This window comes from Leuciscus leuciscus (genome assembly GCF_965113295.1).
Source record: "Leuciscus leuciscus genome assembly, chromosome: 22".
Classification (NCBI taxonomy): domain Eukaryota; kingdom Metazoa; phylum Chordata; class Actinopteri; order Cypriniformes; family Leuciscidae; genus Leuciscus; species Leuciscus leuciscus.
Window position 1 is genome coordinate 17524121 of NC_138746.1, and position 19234 is coordinate 17543354.

Genomic DNA, 19234 nt, shown 5'->3' on the forward strand with positions numbered 1-19234 from the left:
AGGGCATACATTTTTTAAAACTAAGGATATCATTGAATTGTCATAAAGAATTGTTAATTTTGATTTCATGGTGGCTTTAAAATTCTTTCTCCTAGCTCAGTTTTAGAGGCAGATTTATTAAACAGGGCAAATTAGCGTGAGAGCGCAATTCCAAAACAGCGCCGTTGGGAGGGGAAAGTTCTGCGTGTGATCTACTGAGGATGTGCGATTTAAAGAACACAGATGCAGTCAGATATTTTCCACAATGACCAATGCAATCTACTAGGTAGCATCTGGTTTAAGACGTGCTTTTTTTGGGCGAAAAATAATTGCGAAAACACCAGTACATTGACGAGCGCAAACCTTAGTGAATCACCTTGCGTGATTAATTGAAATAATCTCCTCCCATAAATGTTACACTTGAAAGGGAAACTCCTTCAAATGCATATGCAATAAGGTCAGCTGCAAAAATAACTGTCCACGCCTTTTCAGCGCAAATTTTTCACTGTGTGCCTTTAGTAAATCCCGACAGTAGTTTTTTAACGCCAAAAGAAGCTTTGCGCTGGTGCAGGCTGTTAGTAAAGCTGGCCCTATATGCAGACATGAGAAAGCCATTTTGTTCGTTGATTTCCCCCGAAAAGAGTAAATACTTTGGATTTTTAAGATTTTTTTTTTTAAATCCAACCAGCCCGACAATGGCTCAACCAATGGTGTACGTTATCTGCCAATAGCAGAGAGTGTCTAAGAAACCTGCTTGACAATTACCATTTTTGCATTTTCATTTGGTACTGCTAGCGGCGCAGAAATTACACACTTCACCTTTATGTTTAAATGAATTTCTTTAGACAATAAATAGTCACTTATTAAGTGAATTAGAATACATTTTCTGTTTTTTTTTTGTATTTCCTACAATATCACATGGTGTATTTGGCATTACTTTTCAAATGTAATTGATGTAATACATTCTTCTAAGGCTGGAGGAATCAAGCATCATGCTGCGTAGCCAAGTGGAGAGACTAGAGGAGGAGTTTGACCAGGAGAAGAAAAAGTATCGCATGTTGGAAATCAAACTCCGCAACTCTGAACGGGCCCGTCAGGACGCAGAGACCCGCAACCGTTTGCTCCAGAACGAAATGGAGGAGTTCTTCTCCACCTTGGGAGATCTTACGTTGGGAACAAGGACAAGCAAAATTTGACTTGCGCTTTGACAGTCCTCCTGATTTAACACTGAGAGACTGCGTGTTTGTTGTAGATAGAATTTTGAAATCTCTCTGCTCATGCATCATGAGTATTCAGAGGTCATTTTGTGCTGTTTTGTAACGGCGACTTGATCGTGTAGCAGTTTTACTTTTATCTCTGCTCTTCAGTCTTACATTTTAAAGGGATAGTTCACACAAACATACATATTCTGTGATTTACTTCCCCTCATGTTGTTCTAAACGCATTTGCTGTTTTTTTTTTCTTCTGCAGAGCACAAACGAATATTTGAGAAATCTTAAAAAAATGGAAAAGAGCAGTGCTTTATTTTGTGAAGAACAAACCAAATTGTGCGTCTTGTTCTTAACGTCAAACTTGCCATCTTAAATTTTTTGGGTGAACTATTCCTTTAAGGTAAAGCTCAATTGTTAGCAGTCATCACTAGCATAACCTGCACAGATTATACCAAAGCATGACTTTTCAGACCAGACTGTTCCCTCACAAAGGCAGGTCATGTTAATGCATGGTATGAAAGAAGTCCTGATAAACCTTGATGTTTTGATGAAATTATCACACAATCCTTTTTCATACAAAGTCTACTTCGTTTAAAACCATCAACAGGCTGTTTACTATCACACTTTGCCTCACACTACCAGACATGAACAAGTCATCGCTCATTTAGTTCAACTGTTACACCGTCAGACTTCAAACACGAACTCTTGTCAGCAAATCCCTTTATTGTAAGTAAAATGCACTATAGAATAAAAGATTAGATGAGGTGACACCATCCAAACTGTACAAGTGTTGAATTGTACAACTTGTCCAAAAGTTCTTCAAATCTTTTAAATCAACTATATAAAAAGATTACTTCAGCTGCAGGATTGCCAAGGCTAGTATTTATTTAAGCTTATTAATGTACCTAGAACTATTTCTCAGGTGTTGTTTTTCAAAACACTCAAAGAATGAGTGTCTTTATATAAAATAGATGATGGAACTAAGGCTGACATATACTTGAATGTGTTAGTTTTTCTTTTCTTTTTAAGTATGCACATATGTTCTTGTGGTTGTTTTTCTGTTTATTAATTCCTGAATGCAGAACGTGCCAAAGTAGAGGTCTTCAAAAAATGGGTATTTCATTTCAAATGAAGACTGGCTATAGTCTTCGTAATAAATTGCCGTTGTCATTAAAACTGTGTAATGTTGTGACTTTATAATGCATCAAGGAAAATCAGAAGTTGGATAATGAGTAATATAACAACTCATTATCAAATCATATAATGATAACAGTGCTATGCAAAAAAAAAATTAGTTTTCTATCAAACGCTTTCAAGAATTCAGACCATCAAGGACAACTTAAAGGGATAGTTCGCCCAAAAATGAACATTTTGTCAGCATCTACTCACCCTCAAGTTGTTCCAAACCTGTATTAGTTTCTTTCTTCTGCTGAACCCAAAAGAAGATATTTTAAAGAAGGTCGGAAACCAAACAGTTGATGGACCCCAGTGACCTCCATAGTATGGAAAAAAATAGCAGTCAACTTAACTAGTCATCAACTGTTTGGTTTACGACCTTCTTTTCAGCAGAAGAAAGAAATTAATACAGGTTTGGAACAACTTGAGGGTAAGTAAATGATGACAGAATTTTAATTTTTGGGTGAATTTATCCCTTCAAAGGGGATAGTTCATTCAAAAATGTAAATTATGTTATCAATTACTCACCCTCATGCCTTTCCAAACACATAAGTCATTCATCTTCAGATCACAAATGAAGATTTTTTTTTATGCAACCAGAGAGATTTCTGCCCCTCCACTGAAAGTCCATTCTAAAAGTCTATTTTAATGCTTTATAAAGTAAAATTTACCATATTTCTTGTGCTATATCATATGTATGTGTGTTGATCAATGTTTATATATGAGAATAAAAGCCTAAACAAATCTGTTCATCAAAGCTATAGCAATCTCTTCAGAAGACATGGATTAAAGCACTTGAATCATATGGATTTCCTTTACAATGTCTCACTATGAACCTTTTGAAATGGTGGAATGAACTTTCAGTAGAGGGACAGAAATCTCTCAAGACTCTTTTAAAAATATCTTCCATTTGTGTTTTGAAGATGAACAAAATGGTACATGGAATGGTACATAAATGATGACCAAATTTTCCTTTTTGGGTGAACTAACCCTTTAAAGTGTTTGGTAAAATATGTAGACTTTGAAAAAAGATAAGATTTAAGTATAACTTCTTAGACATCAATGAGGACAAAAAAAAGACGAAAGCAAACCCATTTTTCAATGGTTTATTTCCATTTTTCCAGTTGTTATGATGTTAACAGTTGAAGTTCAGTGCATTCAAATGAGGTGGTTATCTGCTAACCCTAATATAAAACAACTGCATCAGTTTGTGAAGTCTAATAAACCCAGCACCATGATCTTATGGTTCTTGTACAGTGTTCTGGACTTAAAATCAAATGCTAAGCAGGTCATGCAAGATACTGCCCACTGTTGAGACTGGGGATGAGAAACATTTCCTCTCCATTTTAATCATTCTCTTTTCTTTTTCTCGAAACAGCAAAATACGGACAGAACCCTTCTAAACATCTTCTGAAATAAATAGAGTCTGAAATAAGATGGTTCATTGTTCAGCTTTGAGTTACTGCACATAAGCTGAATAAAACAAACAAACAAAAAAGTCTAGAGGAAACAAGGACACGCACTCGTTGAATTGTATACACGTACATACAATACACTCTCACACTAACAAACTATAGACACTTGTACACTCATTTTCTTATGAATAAATAAATAAAATGAAATGAAGTTTACAGTAATACTTGTAAAATGTGAGCTGTATGGTGTCAGTGTGAGGTAGTTCAGACTCGACCTTCAAACGGCTCTTGTGTTTTCATGCCTAAAACATCACATGTTGAGAAGCTTTTGCTTTTTGCAGTTACAGTAGGTTCAGGCTTCCCAGGCAATTATGTAGGGCTTAATATCATTGCCACTATTAAGAGCACTTAAAACAAAAACAATAATATAAAGTAATAGCAAAATATTTAGTTTAGTTTTGTTTTACCCTGTGCACAGGTAAATAAATCCAATGGGCTAAACCCCAGGTCAACAACATTCAGATTCCCACTTTTCACTCCAAAACTTCAGGCCTTTTCAACGTTCTCTCTCACATTCACATTCAAAAGAAAATGTAAAAGAAACCCACTTCCCTGATATATCTTAATCTTATCAAATAATACATGGCACTCCACAGTATTCAATGTCACGAGTTACAATTCATTTACGTACAGTAGGTCAGTTCAGTATGTCCCGTTCATTTACAGCACATAATGTGCCATTACAGACCTTCCAACCTGACGGGGGAAATAAAAAAACAATAAGAATAAAAACAATCTAGAGATAAATTATTTCCAATTTCACTGTTGTACAAAAATAAGTAGCTTAATAACTCTAATGGAATATGCTAGAAATTAACTAGTGTAGACGTTTTTGTAGGTCTTCCAAAATAATAATAATAAAATAATTGGAAAACATTTGCTCTACCAACTAAGTAGTCACAAAACAAACCTTGTTAAGGGATGGACAAATATTAGAGAAAAACTGCAAAATCTAATATTGATATAATCCCAGCTACAGTCGTGGTCAGAATTATTGGCACCCTTGGTAAATTTGATCAAAGATGGATGAAAAAATTAATCTGCATTGTTTATCCTTTTGATCTTTCATTCAAAAAAGAATATCACAAAAATCTAACCTTTCATTGAAGTAAAACTAATAAATGTGGAGGGGAAAGATCACATTATGATTTATTTTATTTTTTTTCTCTAACACACATTAGCCACAAATTATCGGTAACCTTAGAAATTCTTGTGAGTAATATATATCTGAAGTATATTCCCCATCATATTTTCAATTTTGTAGCACACCATGGTGACTAGGAACATGCCTTCCTGTTCCACAGGAGTATAAACATGAGGAAACACACAAGCCAAATTCCCTTAATCATCCATCACAATGAGTAAAACCAAAGAATATAGTTCTGAATATAGCTTCACAAAATAGAAAGTGGCTGTAAGAAAATAGCTAAAGCGTTAAATATTCCCATTTCCACCATCAATAATTAAAAAGTTTCAATAAACCGGAAATGTTACGAATCTGCCTGAAAGAGGACTATGTTGTCTATATTGTCTTAATGCGCAGTGAGGAAAGTTCTAGTGGCCAAAGATTCTCCAAGAATCACAGCTGGAGAATTGCAGAAAATAGTTGAGTCTAGGGGTTGGCATATTGTTGTCAGACACTGCTTGAACTTCAATGGGGACAGGCTTCTATGGTCAGATGAAACAAAACAAAAAGTTCTTCATGGCAGCAAACCCAACAGATGGGTTTGGTGCAACCAGGGATAAAAAGTACCCCATGCCCACGGTTAAATATACTGCTGAATCTTTGAAATTGTGGGCATGTTTTTTGCTGGAGGTCCTGGACATCTTGTTCAGATACATGGTATTATGGATTCTAGCAAATACCAACAGATAAAAAATCAAAACCTGACTGCCTCTGCTAGAAATCTTATAATGGGCCGTGGTTGGATCTTCCACCAGGACAACGATCCAAAACAAACATCAATGTCACTGAGCGCAAAATTAAGCTTCTGCCATGACCATCCCAGTCCCCTGACCTAAACCCTACAGAAAATGAGTGGGCTGAACTGAAGAGAAGAAGCACAAACATGGAGCTGGGAATCTGAAGGATCTGGAGAGATTCTGTATGGAGAAATGGTCTGTGAAGACTCTAGAGGTGTTATCTTGGCAAAAGGAGGCTGCAAAAAGTATGGAATAGAAAGGTGCCATTAATTGTGGCCAGTGTTTATTAGAGAAAAACATTTATTTCATGAGATTTTCCCCACATTTCAATTGTTTTACTTCAATGAAAGGTTCGATTTTTCTGAATAAAAGGTCGAAAGGATTAACAATGCAGAATTATTTTCACAGACTTCTTAGTTCATATTTACCAAGAGTGCCAATAATTCTGACCAGGACGGTATTGAAGTGCAATGCTTGTTCTATATGCAGATTTTAAAGGGGTAAAATGAATTTCAATAATTAAAAAATAAAAAGGTGCTGAAATCCCAGGTAACTAGGACTAGAACAAGAACACCAGAGACATATGGACAAGCACGACACATATCACAGTCTACCAGGAAATTAACCAGCAGCAAAAGTATTCATGAAAAACAGATCAGCCTGACAAAATAACTCAATGTACATATAAAAATATTTTTTTCGATGTTGTGAGTTATTATATCTAAACGAAACTGTACAAAATTTAAATAAAATGTGCTGTGCACAAAGATGGAAAACATGACCCAGAAAAAGCCACCTCAGGCAAGCTGTCAAAATGTACTTAAATAACTATGTTGATATCAATTTGTGCAACATTGTTATGTCCATTTTAAAATACTAATATTGACAATCTAAAGATTTTCATATCCCAGGTGACTAAGAAAACTATACATTGACCAGAAGAAAAAAAAAAAAGACTCAAAATAAATGAATTTGAGAAAATATATTCACAATTCAATCTTTACAGATTACCTTCCAAATTCACTCTACGACAACATGACAAAATACTCTAAATGTAGCTTATAAAAGAAGAGTTTTGTTAAGGAGTTCACTATCAATGGCTAAACCTGTTAGGGATGTCGCTAAAAAGATAAAATTGTATAGTCATTTACAGCATCTACAGCAGAACTCAAAAAGCCATACCCGACCCAAAATAATGTATTAGACTGGCCTAAATCTGATACCATGCCACACACAGAGAATCTCCAGGGGAAGGTGATAGTCATCTGCAGCAGCTCAGGGGTCCCGCAGAGGCCTCCAGGCTGCTGTCGGTGTCCGAGGCCACGGTGGGCTCTGTGGACATGGAGGAGACGTCATTAATAGAGGAGGAGGAGGAGGGCTGGGGTGAGCCGTTGATCACTGCTGCACCTGTGCTATGTGAAACATAACAGTCAGTTAGATTACCTGCACATACACCGTAAAAAATAATAATAGTTGTTTCAACTTAAAAAGCAAGTGTTCGTGTTTAGTCAACTTGAAATGTGAAGTTGTACTTGTGACAACTTGGATATTTGAGTTGAGTAAACGTACATTTTTAAGGCAGCACGAACACTTACTTTTTTTAAGTTGAAACAACTATTTTTTGTACGGTGTAATGTGTGATTATATGCAGATGGGGGCAGATGCAGGGCCCGACAATAAGGACTGCCTGATCGCCGAGGCCAGCGTGAAAGATGTTGACAGTCTGTAGACTGTCTACAGACTGTCTACAATTCAATTCTACATCATCATGAAAGTTTATCATTTGCACATCCTTTTTTTGTAAGTCTTGCCAATTTAATCATGCAAGTGATTGTGATTGAAATGTAGATTAGTTAGGCTAGAAATTGTAATTGAGAATTGCGAGATTTTACTGGGATCTAACATTTTGGTGTCATGGGTCAAAATCATTGAAAACAATAACAATTTTATTTTATTTATAAAAATGTTGTGGTGGGGCCAGTGAAAATTTAAACCACAGGCTTGACCGGGCCATTAGAAAGAATCCTTAGCATTAAGCTCTGAGATCAACATAAGCAAATGTTTCTGCATTAGAGAAACTCATCTAACTAACCTAGAGGGGAGGGCTGACCTCGAATAACACCATTCTTCACCCGTTCTTCCCAATCCATAACTTCTTTATAGATCAGATCTGATGAAGAAAAACAAAGAAAGAACAATTAGAAAGAATAAACAAAAGAGTGAGGCTACTCTTTTTGAAGTAATTAGTACACACTTTTTATCCAACTTCAGTGAAGCCATAGCCATTTAAGGGAATGAAACTTTATAAATAAGTTTCTCAAGCATAAAAACCGTAAGGATTTCAGTAGGGTTAAATTCACATTCAGATACATTAATAAAACCAGAAAATAATATTATCTAATTAACTTGAAAACATGGTGATGAACAGTGGCAATAAATTACATACTTGGAAGGGAAAAGAGCAGGGATTGAAATAAAAGTGAATTGTTTGTTTGACTGATTAACCATTTATTGTATCGTATAATAATGACTGATGAATCGTATAACCCTCCAAATGAACTGATTCACTAAACTGCATCAGACTTCGCAACACTTTTAGGAACTTGTGAGGGATTTTTGCACTGTCACGCTACATAGCTTCACTGTCACGAAAAACTAGCTTCTCTTAGTTACGCTGTCTTGAAAAGAGCTGAGCTACTGTCAAATAGCTAAAAGAAACAATTCAACTGAAAAAAATAAATAAATAAATGTTACTCCCCAAATCTGCATAGATGAACGAAGTCATGGAAACTGGCAAGGTTTATATTCAACAGCACATGCTCCTCTCCATGAGTTGAAAGAAATATCAATCTTTCTAATTTAAGCAACTGCCGTCAGACATTTAAACACGCAGAGGAGCTTATTAACACTATTCAATCAGGTGACCGCTGCAGACAAGATTTCGACCGCGTGTGCAGTGGGCAAATCATGTTTGTTCTAAACCTCTGGCACTTTCCTTTGCATCGGATTTCACTCAGTGAACTTTAAAGTTAGAAAAACAAACCACCTTTCCACTCATCCACTGTGTGTTCCCTCTCATCGAGCTGTTTGTCTATGATCAGAGGAGGTGGCTGAAAAGAGAAAGATAAGCATACATAATTATACTGGTGAGATAAACAATTAACGTGTTAAAAAAAAAATAGCCACAAACTCTATGTTTCTGTTGTGAGAACAGATACACTACCTTTCATATGTTTGGGGTCAGTAAGATTTTTTGTTTTTGAAAGAAATTAATACTTTTAATTTGCAAGAACATACTAAATTGATCAAAAGTGACAGTAAAGACATTTATAATGTTACAAAAGATTTATTTTTCAAATAAACACTGCTCCTGAAAAAATGTATCATGTTTTCCACAACAATATTAAGCAGCACAACTGTTTTCAACATTGATGATGATAATTATAATAATAAGAGTTTCTTGAGCACGAAATCAACATCTTAGAATGATTTCTGAAGGAACATGTGACACTGAAGACTGGAGTAATGACGACTGCTGAAAATTCAGCTTTGCCATAAATAAATATTACTTTAAATTGTTATAATAATATTTTTCACAATATTGCTATTTTACTAGGGATGCACCGATATAATTTATTTGGCCGATTGTTAAACAACTATTAGCCGATTCCAATACCGATATAACTTCTGTCATTAAAATAGAACACTTTTTTGATCATGTTTTAAATTAGCAAAGTTTTAAAAAAGCAAGTATTAATGTATACTAGCTAGTTTATTGCTGCATCATCAAATCATCTTCATTAAACATGGATTGGATCTATTTCACATTCAACAGGCCAACATAAATACATAAATACAACAGAACAAAGATACATATGAAATAAACAGTGCTTTTCACAGTGGATGCGTAAACAGACTAGAGCAATTTTTTTACGGTGACCATGTTCAGATTATTAGAGCATTCACACTGCACACCGAGGCAGCGCGTAGCAGAAGCAGAAGCGGCAGTCCCGCAATCGTTTCGGACAGAGTCTATTTGTGCTGCGCCGCTCACGCTGAATTAAAGCCACAATGCATTTTTCTTGTTCAAAATACACCCGAGTTAAAACGAAAAATAACAAATTTCCCCATAAAATCATATAAATGAGCTGTTCCGTGTTTCACAATAACCATATGACATTCAGAGCAGTAAAAAAATATAATAAAATACACAAAAACACGATTGCCAGGAGTTTTTGCCCAAACTTCAAAGGCTTGTTTAATTGCTTAAAAGTAGTGGTATATCTTGACTTAAAGATGACTTAAATAATTATATGCATATGTGTGTGGGACAGTAGGAGGAGAACACAGTCGCATTGCAGCAGAGTATGCTGTGCATCTTAAATCAAAGCACGTGACAGACAGTGGTTGGAGGAGAACACCTGAAAAACGTGCCAGAATGTACGATACTCTGTATTTGAAGTACTGAAGTACCAAGCCACGGTTCAGCTGCGCGCGACAAGCGCTGCCAGTGTGAAAGCACAATGCGTGCGTGCTGCTCCCGCTCTACATACGCTTCTGCGTTGCCTCCGCTCTGCTTGCGCATCCAGTGTGAAACAGGAGTAACAGAAGTTTTCAGGTACAGAAATTAAATAATCAAATGTTAAGATAACACTGCTGTATATATTAAATGTATGCAAATGTATACATCCTTAATAAAGTTACAACAGTTATTTAGTCAAGAGCAGTGAGATTTTTTTTGTTTGATTAATATTAAAACAAAGACAGCAGTGCAGCAGGAATATTAGGCTGCTGTCACTTTAAGAGCTGCACAGATCCAATATAGTGATATACACATGTTTTATTTCTCAACTGTTTATGTTCACTTAAGCCATAACCAGCTGCATTTACTAGGATACTTACCAATTTTGTGTGAATTTGTCTGTTCAAGCGAAAGAGAAATCAATTCTGGCAACGGGGCAGCCCGTATTGTCAAGCCCTGCTATATTTTGTACAGGTTTAATTTTGTTTTGGCAAGTATCTAACTATTTTACCCAAAGAAAAACATTGGATTATGCAACAGACATAATACAAATCATTGCCTTTAAGCGGTTAATTAATCAAAACCATCGATATCGGCCTTTTTCATGCTATAGCTGATATGCCAATGGCTTTAAATTGATTAGAAATTAGCTGATATATATATCTGTGGCCGATACATCGGCGCATCTCTAGTTTATATTAAATGTGCATATTAAATATACACATCTAATCATTCTTAACATTGTCAAACAACAACAACAAACCTACATTTGGTCCCCAAATTAGACACCCATTTATTCTGGCACAGTTGTAATTTCTTTTTAAAATAGCTTTTGTACATTTATAGCTTAAAAAAAAAATCAACACTAATTATGTAGATTATTCAAAAGTGCAACGACTTGAAATCACAATGGAGTTTGCATGTGTACTTAACAGCAATGGATTGGTACTTGGTGTGTGTGAATGCGCATAAACTCACCGCTTCCACTTCAGCTGGGTCGTACCACACATTAATGTAGGGGTGCTGAAGAGCTTCATCCACAGAAATCCGTTTAGATGCATCTATTACCAGCATTTTAGACAGCAGGTCCCGTGCTTGGCTCGCTGCATAAATCACATCCAGTACAAAGAGAGAGTTAATGGCGTTTCTGAGGTTCTCAAGTGGCTTGACATGTCATCTCAAAAACACAGTAGATTATTCAGGCCACTTCACTGTGAATACACTGGAAATTATTAGAATTGCAAAATAGGCTGTTTTTGTTCTGCAAATATATCAGCTGAGTGATGGATTAAATATTTAATTTCAACACTTGCACAATACCAACATTTTGACTTTCCCATTTGCAAACAGCAATTGCACAGCTGCCTAATTATGAAAAAAGTGCTACAGAAAAATGTCACCCATTTAAACCTTTAGGCATATGTACCTTTCAGTTTGTTGTGTTCTGAATCAGCAGGGAACAGGACGTCGGGAAACAGCTTCTCAAAGCTGTATCCGGTGTACCGTGGCCTGTTCTCCACATAGGTCCGCACAGACTGGTTGAGTTTCATCAGGAACTCCTGGGATGGTGTTCCCAGCTGCTCGATGACTTTGTTCCACTGATCAATATCTTCAGGCATTAGAAGGTTAAGAAAATAATAAATAGGCCTACAATATCTGAAACGATCTTCTTGCAGGCTTTCCACAAATTTTTACTTTGCACCAATTCATTTTGAAGGCTTATGCTAAATCTATTTAGTCCTAAAAGCCATAGTGTACCATGGAAAAACAATGTATTGTGTGTAACAGAGAGAAGGGATGACCATGGAATGGATGACACAGGATAGACATGTAAGGATACGATCTGAACCTGGAAACAACACACTACCTCTGACCATTTCAGCCATGATACAGCCAACAGACCACACATCCACTGAAAAATGAAATGAAAGTGAAATTAGCATGCAACACAGAGCTAAAAAAAGACAAATAAAATGAAATCAGATGTCAAGAAAAGTGATGTGCGTCATGCAGGAACTGTCATGTCTAGCAGGGAAAGTCAGTGAGGATGGAGCACAGACGTAACACAGAATGATCATTGCAAAACTATAAATAAACTGGAAACAAGCCTTATAAAGCATCACAGACAGGCGTGACCGTTTTCATTCATATTGTGACTCATCAGCTGATTATGATGGAGAAAATAAAACATTGGGCAATATTACAGATTTAGACTTAACATGAACATACACATATTACAGAATATTATTTTCAGAATACACCAAAATCCTGACGTAGGCTTTTTGGGATGATGTTTTCTCAAACACCATCAAAACTCACTACCATTTAAAAGTTATGAGTCAGTACGATTTGTTTTTGTGGAAAAGTCTTTTATGCTCACCGAAGCTGCATTTATTTGATAAAAAAAATACAGTAATATTGTTCAATATTATTATCATTTCAAATAACAGTTTTCTATTTTAATATACTTTAAAATATTATTTATTCCTGTGATAACAAAGTTGAATTTTCAGCAGTCATTTACTATGAAAAAACATTATTGCAAGTGTTGAAAACAGTTGTGCTGCTTCATATTTTTATGGAAACTGATGCATTTTTCAGGATTTTTTGATAGAATAGAAAATTTGATCGAAAATCTTTTGTAACATTATAAAATGTGTTTAATGTCACTTTTGATCAATCAGAATCGTTTTCTAATTAGAAGTATACATTTCTTCTTCTTCTTCTTCTTCAAAAAAAGAAGCTTACTGACCCCAAGCTTGTGAACAGTAGTGAACACCATAGAGTGCAAAACCTTCAAATCTAATAAGCTCATAAATGCAACTTATCCCAGTGTTCAGGGGTAATTTATAATATGAAACTAAAACAATGTCAGACCTTTATCACAAGAGCAGAACACAACAGCTAGAATGCCTGAATGTTTCTTTTTAAATTTACCATGACACTAAAACACATACCAATAAGAAACAACCAGTAAATGAAAAAGCAGGCGGCAATCTAAAAAACCAAACTAATCCTTCAATATAGTGGTGTTCACTAAAGGTAAAGCCAAAATTAACCAGTAAGCCAACTGAAAAGTCAAAACCGCACTTCATAGAAATAAATATTTGAGTGAAATGCAAAAGAAAGAGCTATAACCAACCCAAATTTGATGAACATGCATAACAAAGAACACAATATAGAACCTTCATACACATTTATGCCAAATTAGTGGGGGACTATACAGTATATCTAGCTTAATATATACCGCATGACTCTTCTTTGTGAGAATAATACAGATTCTCAAAATGACAACAGACAATCTAAGCGTCAATTATGCATTTTTGTAATTTTGTGGCTCAAGGATACAGTCCCTCCCAGGAAAAAGGATTTTGTGACGGACCATTTCTGCCAAAATGCAGCCCACAGACCAAATGTCCACTAAGCACGTGCAGCAGAGGGAAAGAGAGAAAACGGTTAAGCAGGAAGTCAGGGGGTGTTAGTATTTTTGCACTGTTGCATAAGAGCTTGTTTTATTCATTAGAGTTTGGGGAAGAAATGAATGAGCACACCAACCCATTGTCTACTCATCACACACTAAACAGGCTTTACATTTTAACAAAGACAGAACAAAAAAGAATGAATTCCCAACAATTTGTATGCCTTGTAACACATTTAGGTGCAGAAACCACAAAGCTATTAGTGCAAGGAAAGCATCAGAGAGGCCTATAAAAGCGTGAATTGAGACCTGCAACACGAGGATGATATTGGTAGTTAAGCATGCATAGGATGTGTCAACTAGGCATTCTGTAGCTTGTCAGCAGCACTGACCATTGGCTTGATATCCCATTCCCAGGATGACTTCAGGGGCTCTATAGTAACGCGTCACCACATATGGTGTCATCAGCAGACCCGTAGCTGCTGTCCTGGCCAGACCGAAATCCAGGATCTTCAGAGTACAGTCTGACTTTACCACGATGTTGCTAGGTTTTAGATCCTAAAGAATAACAGGACAGAATATTAGTCGAATATTTTGCATTCTCATTTATAGCATTTGTTTACTTTAAAATAGGCTATATAAAGTATATTGGGGTCCAAAAGTCTGAGACGGCATAGAAAATCAAAACCAAAGTAGAAAAAAACAACACCACAAAGTCTTAGGATTCTTAAAAAATGTAAATAATAATACGTTTTTGGGATTAGTAAGATTTTTTGAAATATATCTCTTATGCTCACCAATGCTGATTTTTTTAAATATAATATAATATATTCAATATTGTAAAATATTATGGCAATTTGTAATAACTGTTTTCTATTTTAATATATTTCAAAATATAATTTATTTCTGTGATAGCTAAACTGAATTTTCAGCATCATTACTCCAGTATTCAGTGTCACATGATCCTTCAGAAATCATTCTATGCTGAAGAAACATTTCTTATTATTACTATCAATGTTGAAAACAGTTGTTCTGCTTAATATTTTTTGGAAATTGTGATAAAAAAAATATAATACAAAAAACAGGATTCTTTGTTGAATAAAAAGTTTAGAAGTACCATTTATTTGAAATAGTCATTATGTTTCCATTCTATTTTCCACTCAAAATGTTATGCTGATAATATATTGTGTAATATACAAAAAACAGAAGCAGACTTTTGGACCAGTGGCAGCAGTATTTAACATTCAGGTAACATTAATAGGTGAATATAAATGTTTTTAAAAAGTCGATTTTCCAAAAATCAAAGAATAATTGTAAATAAACTGCCAAAGGTGGTTATAAACTGCGCTTTGGAAAGGGTTTTATATGTCAGCTACAGTATTGAGTTTTTTTAGGTTTCACTTGGTGCTGTCTAACTGAAACTCAACCAGCAATACAGATATATTTCCAGGGGCTAAAGTGAACTAAAACTAATGTTCTGTACTCCATTTTCAACAAACTAATCTTTCCACATCATTAACCTTGAAAAAGATTTTCCTTCAATGTTCCTTCGTTTTCTCATCACCTAATCGATCTGTCAGAGTGAAACCAGTTTTATTCATTTGATGCTTGATTATCCACGGTTGCAAATGAAATTAGCATCTTTAATGTTTAAAGGTCGCTGTTTATAAACCATGACCTTGTGCAGTGAGACAAATGTATTGTATTACATCCATATAAACGTCTTCAGTCATATCTGTGCAAAAGCAGTACACCGTATAAGACAGAGGTAAAGTCAAGGTGAAACAGGACTACATGACAGCGATGTTTACTGAGGATCACTTGATCGCTTCCCTCCTGTCGCCTCTCAACACGTCCCTGCCTCAACAGCGCAATGCAGTCCACAGCAGCAGCTGCAGTCAGGCAGTCAGGCAGGCAGAGGTCTGGCTTTTTGTAATCAGCCCAGGGGATGAAACCCCTCCCCCTCCCTCACCTTAACTGATTATTAAGCTTTTCGCCGTCACTGCAACCTTGGCTGCGTACGGCAGTCTTTTTGTTTAGGCGGACAGGCTTTAGGCTAAAGAGCACCGACCCTGTGGATGATCCCTGCGGAGTGGAGGTGTTTTATTCCACACAGCGTCTGGTACAGAAGATAGGACAGCCGCTCGTGGTCCAGCTCCATCTGAATGACTTGGCAGAGGTTGGCATCCATCAGCTCCATTACTAGGTAACTGGCGTTGGGGAAGGGGCGGGAAGGGGAGGGACAAAAAAGAGGGTGTGATTGGGGGGTAGGAGAGAGAAGAGAAGAAGGGGAGGGTGTGTGTGCGGATGTGAGAGAGCATTAGCGGGGTATCAGCTGGGGTCTGGCGTTTTTAACTGTATGAATGCACAATGTATACTCACACATCTTGGAATTCTTCTAATGTTTTTTGGGGTGTAAAAACATTTAAGAGCCCTATTATCTGGGAACGAAAAAGACAAGCATATCTATTAGCCCTGCTGGATGCTGGATAAATGTTTCTCTTTGCATGCAACATGCACCCATTTTGGAATATTGATGACTTACATTTTTATGGTTGACACACTTCATGAGCACCAGCTCTCTGTATGCGCGTTTGGCATGAGTCTGATTCTGAAAAGGCCGGCTGAGTTTCTTTATAGCCACGTTTCGCTCAATGTTGTGGTCATACGCTGAGCTAAAAGAGAAAAGCATGCATAAAACAGATGAAAAGATGTGGCGACTGTGTAACGTCCTTGGTTTGAGGTGGAATTTGAGCTCTAGAACGTACCAGACTATTCCCTGAGCACCCGAGCCGATGGGTCTTAGATTCTGATAGCGCTTCAACACTGTGAATGTCGAATCACCCACATCTACGCTGTAGAACTCTTTTTCTCGCTTATTTTTGTTCATGATGAAGTTGATGTCCTAGCATCCGAACGAGGCAGACTTTTACAAACCTAGACCACAAAAACAAAGTAAAATGCACTATAGATTGCAATTGTTGTGATATCCCTAGCATCGTAACATCATTTTTCTGCACTATCTTTTGTCCTGGCATAGCAGAATAAACTGAAAGGACAGCACAGAGTGGTCTCGAGCCTCTTTTTGGCTCTGGGCTTTATCTCTCTTTAGCCATATAAAAAAGAAAATAACTAGAGCATACAGCTGTTAGAAATATACACACACACATAAAAAGGGGACTCGCACGCCACCAAAGAGTAGGGCAGTATCCTAATAGCTATTAACCTGAGTTTAAATAGTAGGACTAACAGAATGACCCAGATCCACAGAAAAATGCTCCCACATTTTTTATTTTTTTTCCGCAAATGGCATAATATCAGGGATATTTTTTGTCTGACATGTCACACTACATTAAAAGTGACACAGTTCTGTGATGAGAGGAAGTAGCACTGAACAACAACAACAAAAAGCATGAAAAAATGCATTTAAATCCATAGCAACAGAGAGAATTTTGCCAAGATTTGATTCTGGAAAACCCTAGATCAGGAGTCTGTGGTTGTAACCTTGTGTAATCAAGCAAGTGAAAAAAGAAAGAAAAAATATCATTTTAAAATATTACAGGCCCATGTTTAATTGTACTTTAATTGGTGCTTATGATTGAATATTAATGAATGCTTACATTGTGGAATCTGACATGCACCCAAACAAACCATTAAACATAATTTCTCATTTTAATCAGATCATAATAAAGGCTTAGACTTCCAGGCTAATAGCAAACAAACTACTCAACACAACATTCACAAAGAGAATAATAATTTCAAACCACAAGTATTATTATGCACCACAATAGAAATTATCGATAGAAAGGAATAGAAACGGAATTCATGGAATTCCTTCAGCTCTAATGTGATATCAAATGAATTTATTAGAAATAAAATATTATGGACAGCCTTCCTGGTGAAAAGTAAAAACACATCACAAGTGACCATTGGCTAATAAAATAAACACCTTTATAGAGATATCAGTCAAGTATCAAGTTAACTAGAATTTTCAACAATATGACAAATTCTGATAAAGATACAAACTTTAATCATGTGTTCCTGCTACCAAACTTTAGGGGTCATTTTTTGTTTTTGTTTCATTAATAATAATGACAATTTTACTCATCAAACTCACAGATATAATGGGCAAATTCTGTCAAGCAATATTTAATCAGCCTGTTGCCAATTCATTTAAAATGGACGTTTAAATGCTTATAAATCAGGATGCATGTAGTCATGACAGTGCAGGCCTGTAAGTTATGTATAAAATAATATATTTATTTTTTTTCTTACTTGGACAGTGATCAGTATAAATGCTAAACCATATGTAATTCAATCTACATTCAAATGTTACGTTATTGATTCAAATATATCTAGAATACACACAAGGTATGGTATGGTTACACAGTGGGTGGGTGGCAAAGCGAGCAGCTTGACAAATAGCATTGTAAGCGATCTCACGTAACCAGGCTCATTTATTAGTCGCAACGTTAAAAAGCCTCATCATTCAAAACAGCGACATTGTCGTATTAGTGCTACATTTTCAAAGGAAGGAAAATCAGCTGTGATGTGTGCAGACACCCTCCCCCACTGCGAAACAATACCACGTAGTATCAAAACCACCTTAAAACGCTTACTTACCTGCTACGATTGAAATATAAACACTTCCTGTATCCTAAATGCGTCTAAATATTCGGGCTCTTCAGAAATGATGTGGTGAAGTCTCTATTGATTATTAATAGCGCTTATTCGGCTGCTGGTTTCGATAACATGACCTCACCGTATTGAAAGCGCTTTCTTCCACTGGCAGCAGGCCTCGCGTGCACTGCGGACGACATGCGCTCTACGTCACCAAACCCCCACGCGCTTCCGTGCCATCACGCAGGTCTATTCATAGATACATATTTCTTTCTTTCTTTCTTTCTTTCTTTCTTTCTTTCTTTCTTTCTTTCTTTCTTTCTTTCTTTCTTTCTTTCTTTCTTTCTTTCTTTCTTTCTTTCTTTCTTTCTTTCTTCCTTTCTTTCTTTCTTTCTTTCTTTCTTTCTTCCTTTCTTTCTTTCTAGGCTATCTGTCTGTCTGTCTGTCTGTCTGTCTGTCTTAATCTACAGGCAATGTCTAAAGACAATCTAGTATTCGAATCCATCCACAGTTACTAAATAATAATAATGATCTAAAGTTTGTTGTGCATCTTTTTAAGGATATATTGATCTATTTAGTCTATATGATCTATTTCCTAGATAGAAACTTTAATAATTAAAATGTGATAATCCCTTGTAAATATATTTATTATCTGAGAAATGCACCAAACTTATTCTCAGTCACTTTGGTGCATTTGTCAGATCAAAACTGAAATTCTCAAAACCATTGGTTCAACCTCGACATCATAGTCACTTGTCACTAGTCAAATACATTATCAATTGCTTGTGTCATGTCAAAATATATTATAGCTACCGGTTTCCTGTTGAATGGTCTTACCAACCTAAACATCATTTGTTCCTTGCATAAGTGCAAAATGCTTGAATTAGTTGTCATAAACTGTCAAGCATAT

The 19234-nt window shown here is 36.1% G+C and overlaps 2 protein-coding genes across 14 annotated transcripts in view; one reads left to right on the forward strand and one right to left on the reverse strand.

The window, feature by feature from the left end:
- Nucleotides 1-3609, forward strand: part of arhgap22a (Rho GTPase activating protein 22a) — a 30360-nt gene extending 26751 nt beyond the window's left edge. For all 5 annotated transcript variants that reach the window (XM_082154192.1, XM_082154193.1, XM_082154194.1 and 2 more), the window contains one exon: nt 953-3609. In XM_082154192.1, the coding sequence (XP_082010318.1) occupies nt 953-1175 (223 nt within the window). In that variant the 3' untranslated portion in view covers nt 1176-3609. The remainder of the gene's footprint in view (nt 1-952) is intronic.
- mapk8a (mitogen-activated protein kinase 8a) lies at nt 3459-18517 on the reverse strand. 9 transcript variants are annotated; one of them, XM_082154204.1, is made up of 13 exons: nt 18328-18517; nt 16473-16641; nt 16250-16379; nt 16087-16145; nt 15776-15914; nt 14097-14262; nt 12127-12198; nt 11713-11895; nt 11265-11389; nt 8811-8874; nt 7857-7934; nt 7000-7096; nt 3459-4537 (listed from the first exon to the last, which is right to left on the reverse strand). In XM_082154204.1, the coding sequence occupies exons 2-12, from the start codon at nt 16592-16594 to the stop codon at nt 7026-7028; spliced, it is 1209 nt and encodes a 402-aa protein (XP_082010330.1). In that variant the 5' UTR covers nt 16595-16641; nt 18328-18517; the 3' UTR covers nt 3459-4537; nt 7000-7025. The 9 variants fall into 9 exon arrangements, with proteins under 9 accessions (XP_082010330.1, XP_082010327.1, XP_082010331.1 ...); XM_082154201.1 differs by having other exon boundaries at nt 7000-7171; XM_082154205.1 differs by having other exon boundaries at nt 3459-7096; nt 7875-7934.
- Nucleotides 18518-19234: the final 717 nt, after the last annotated feature.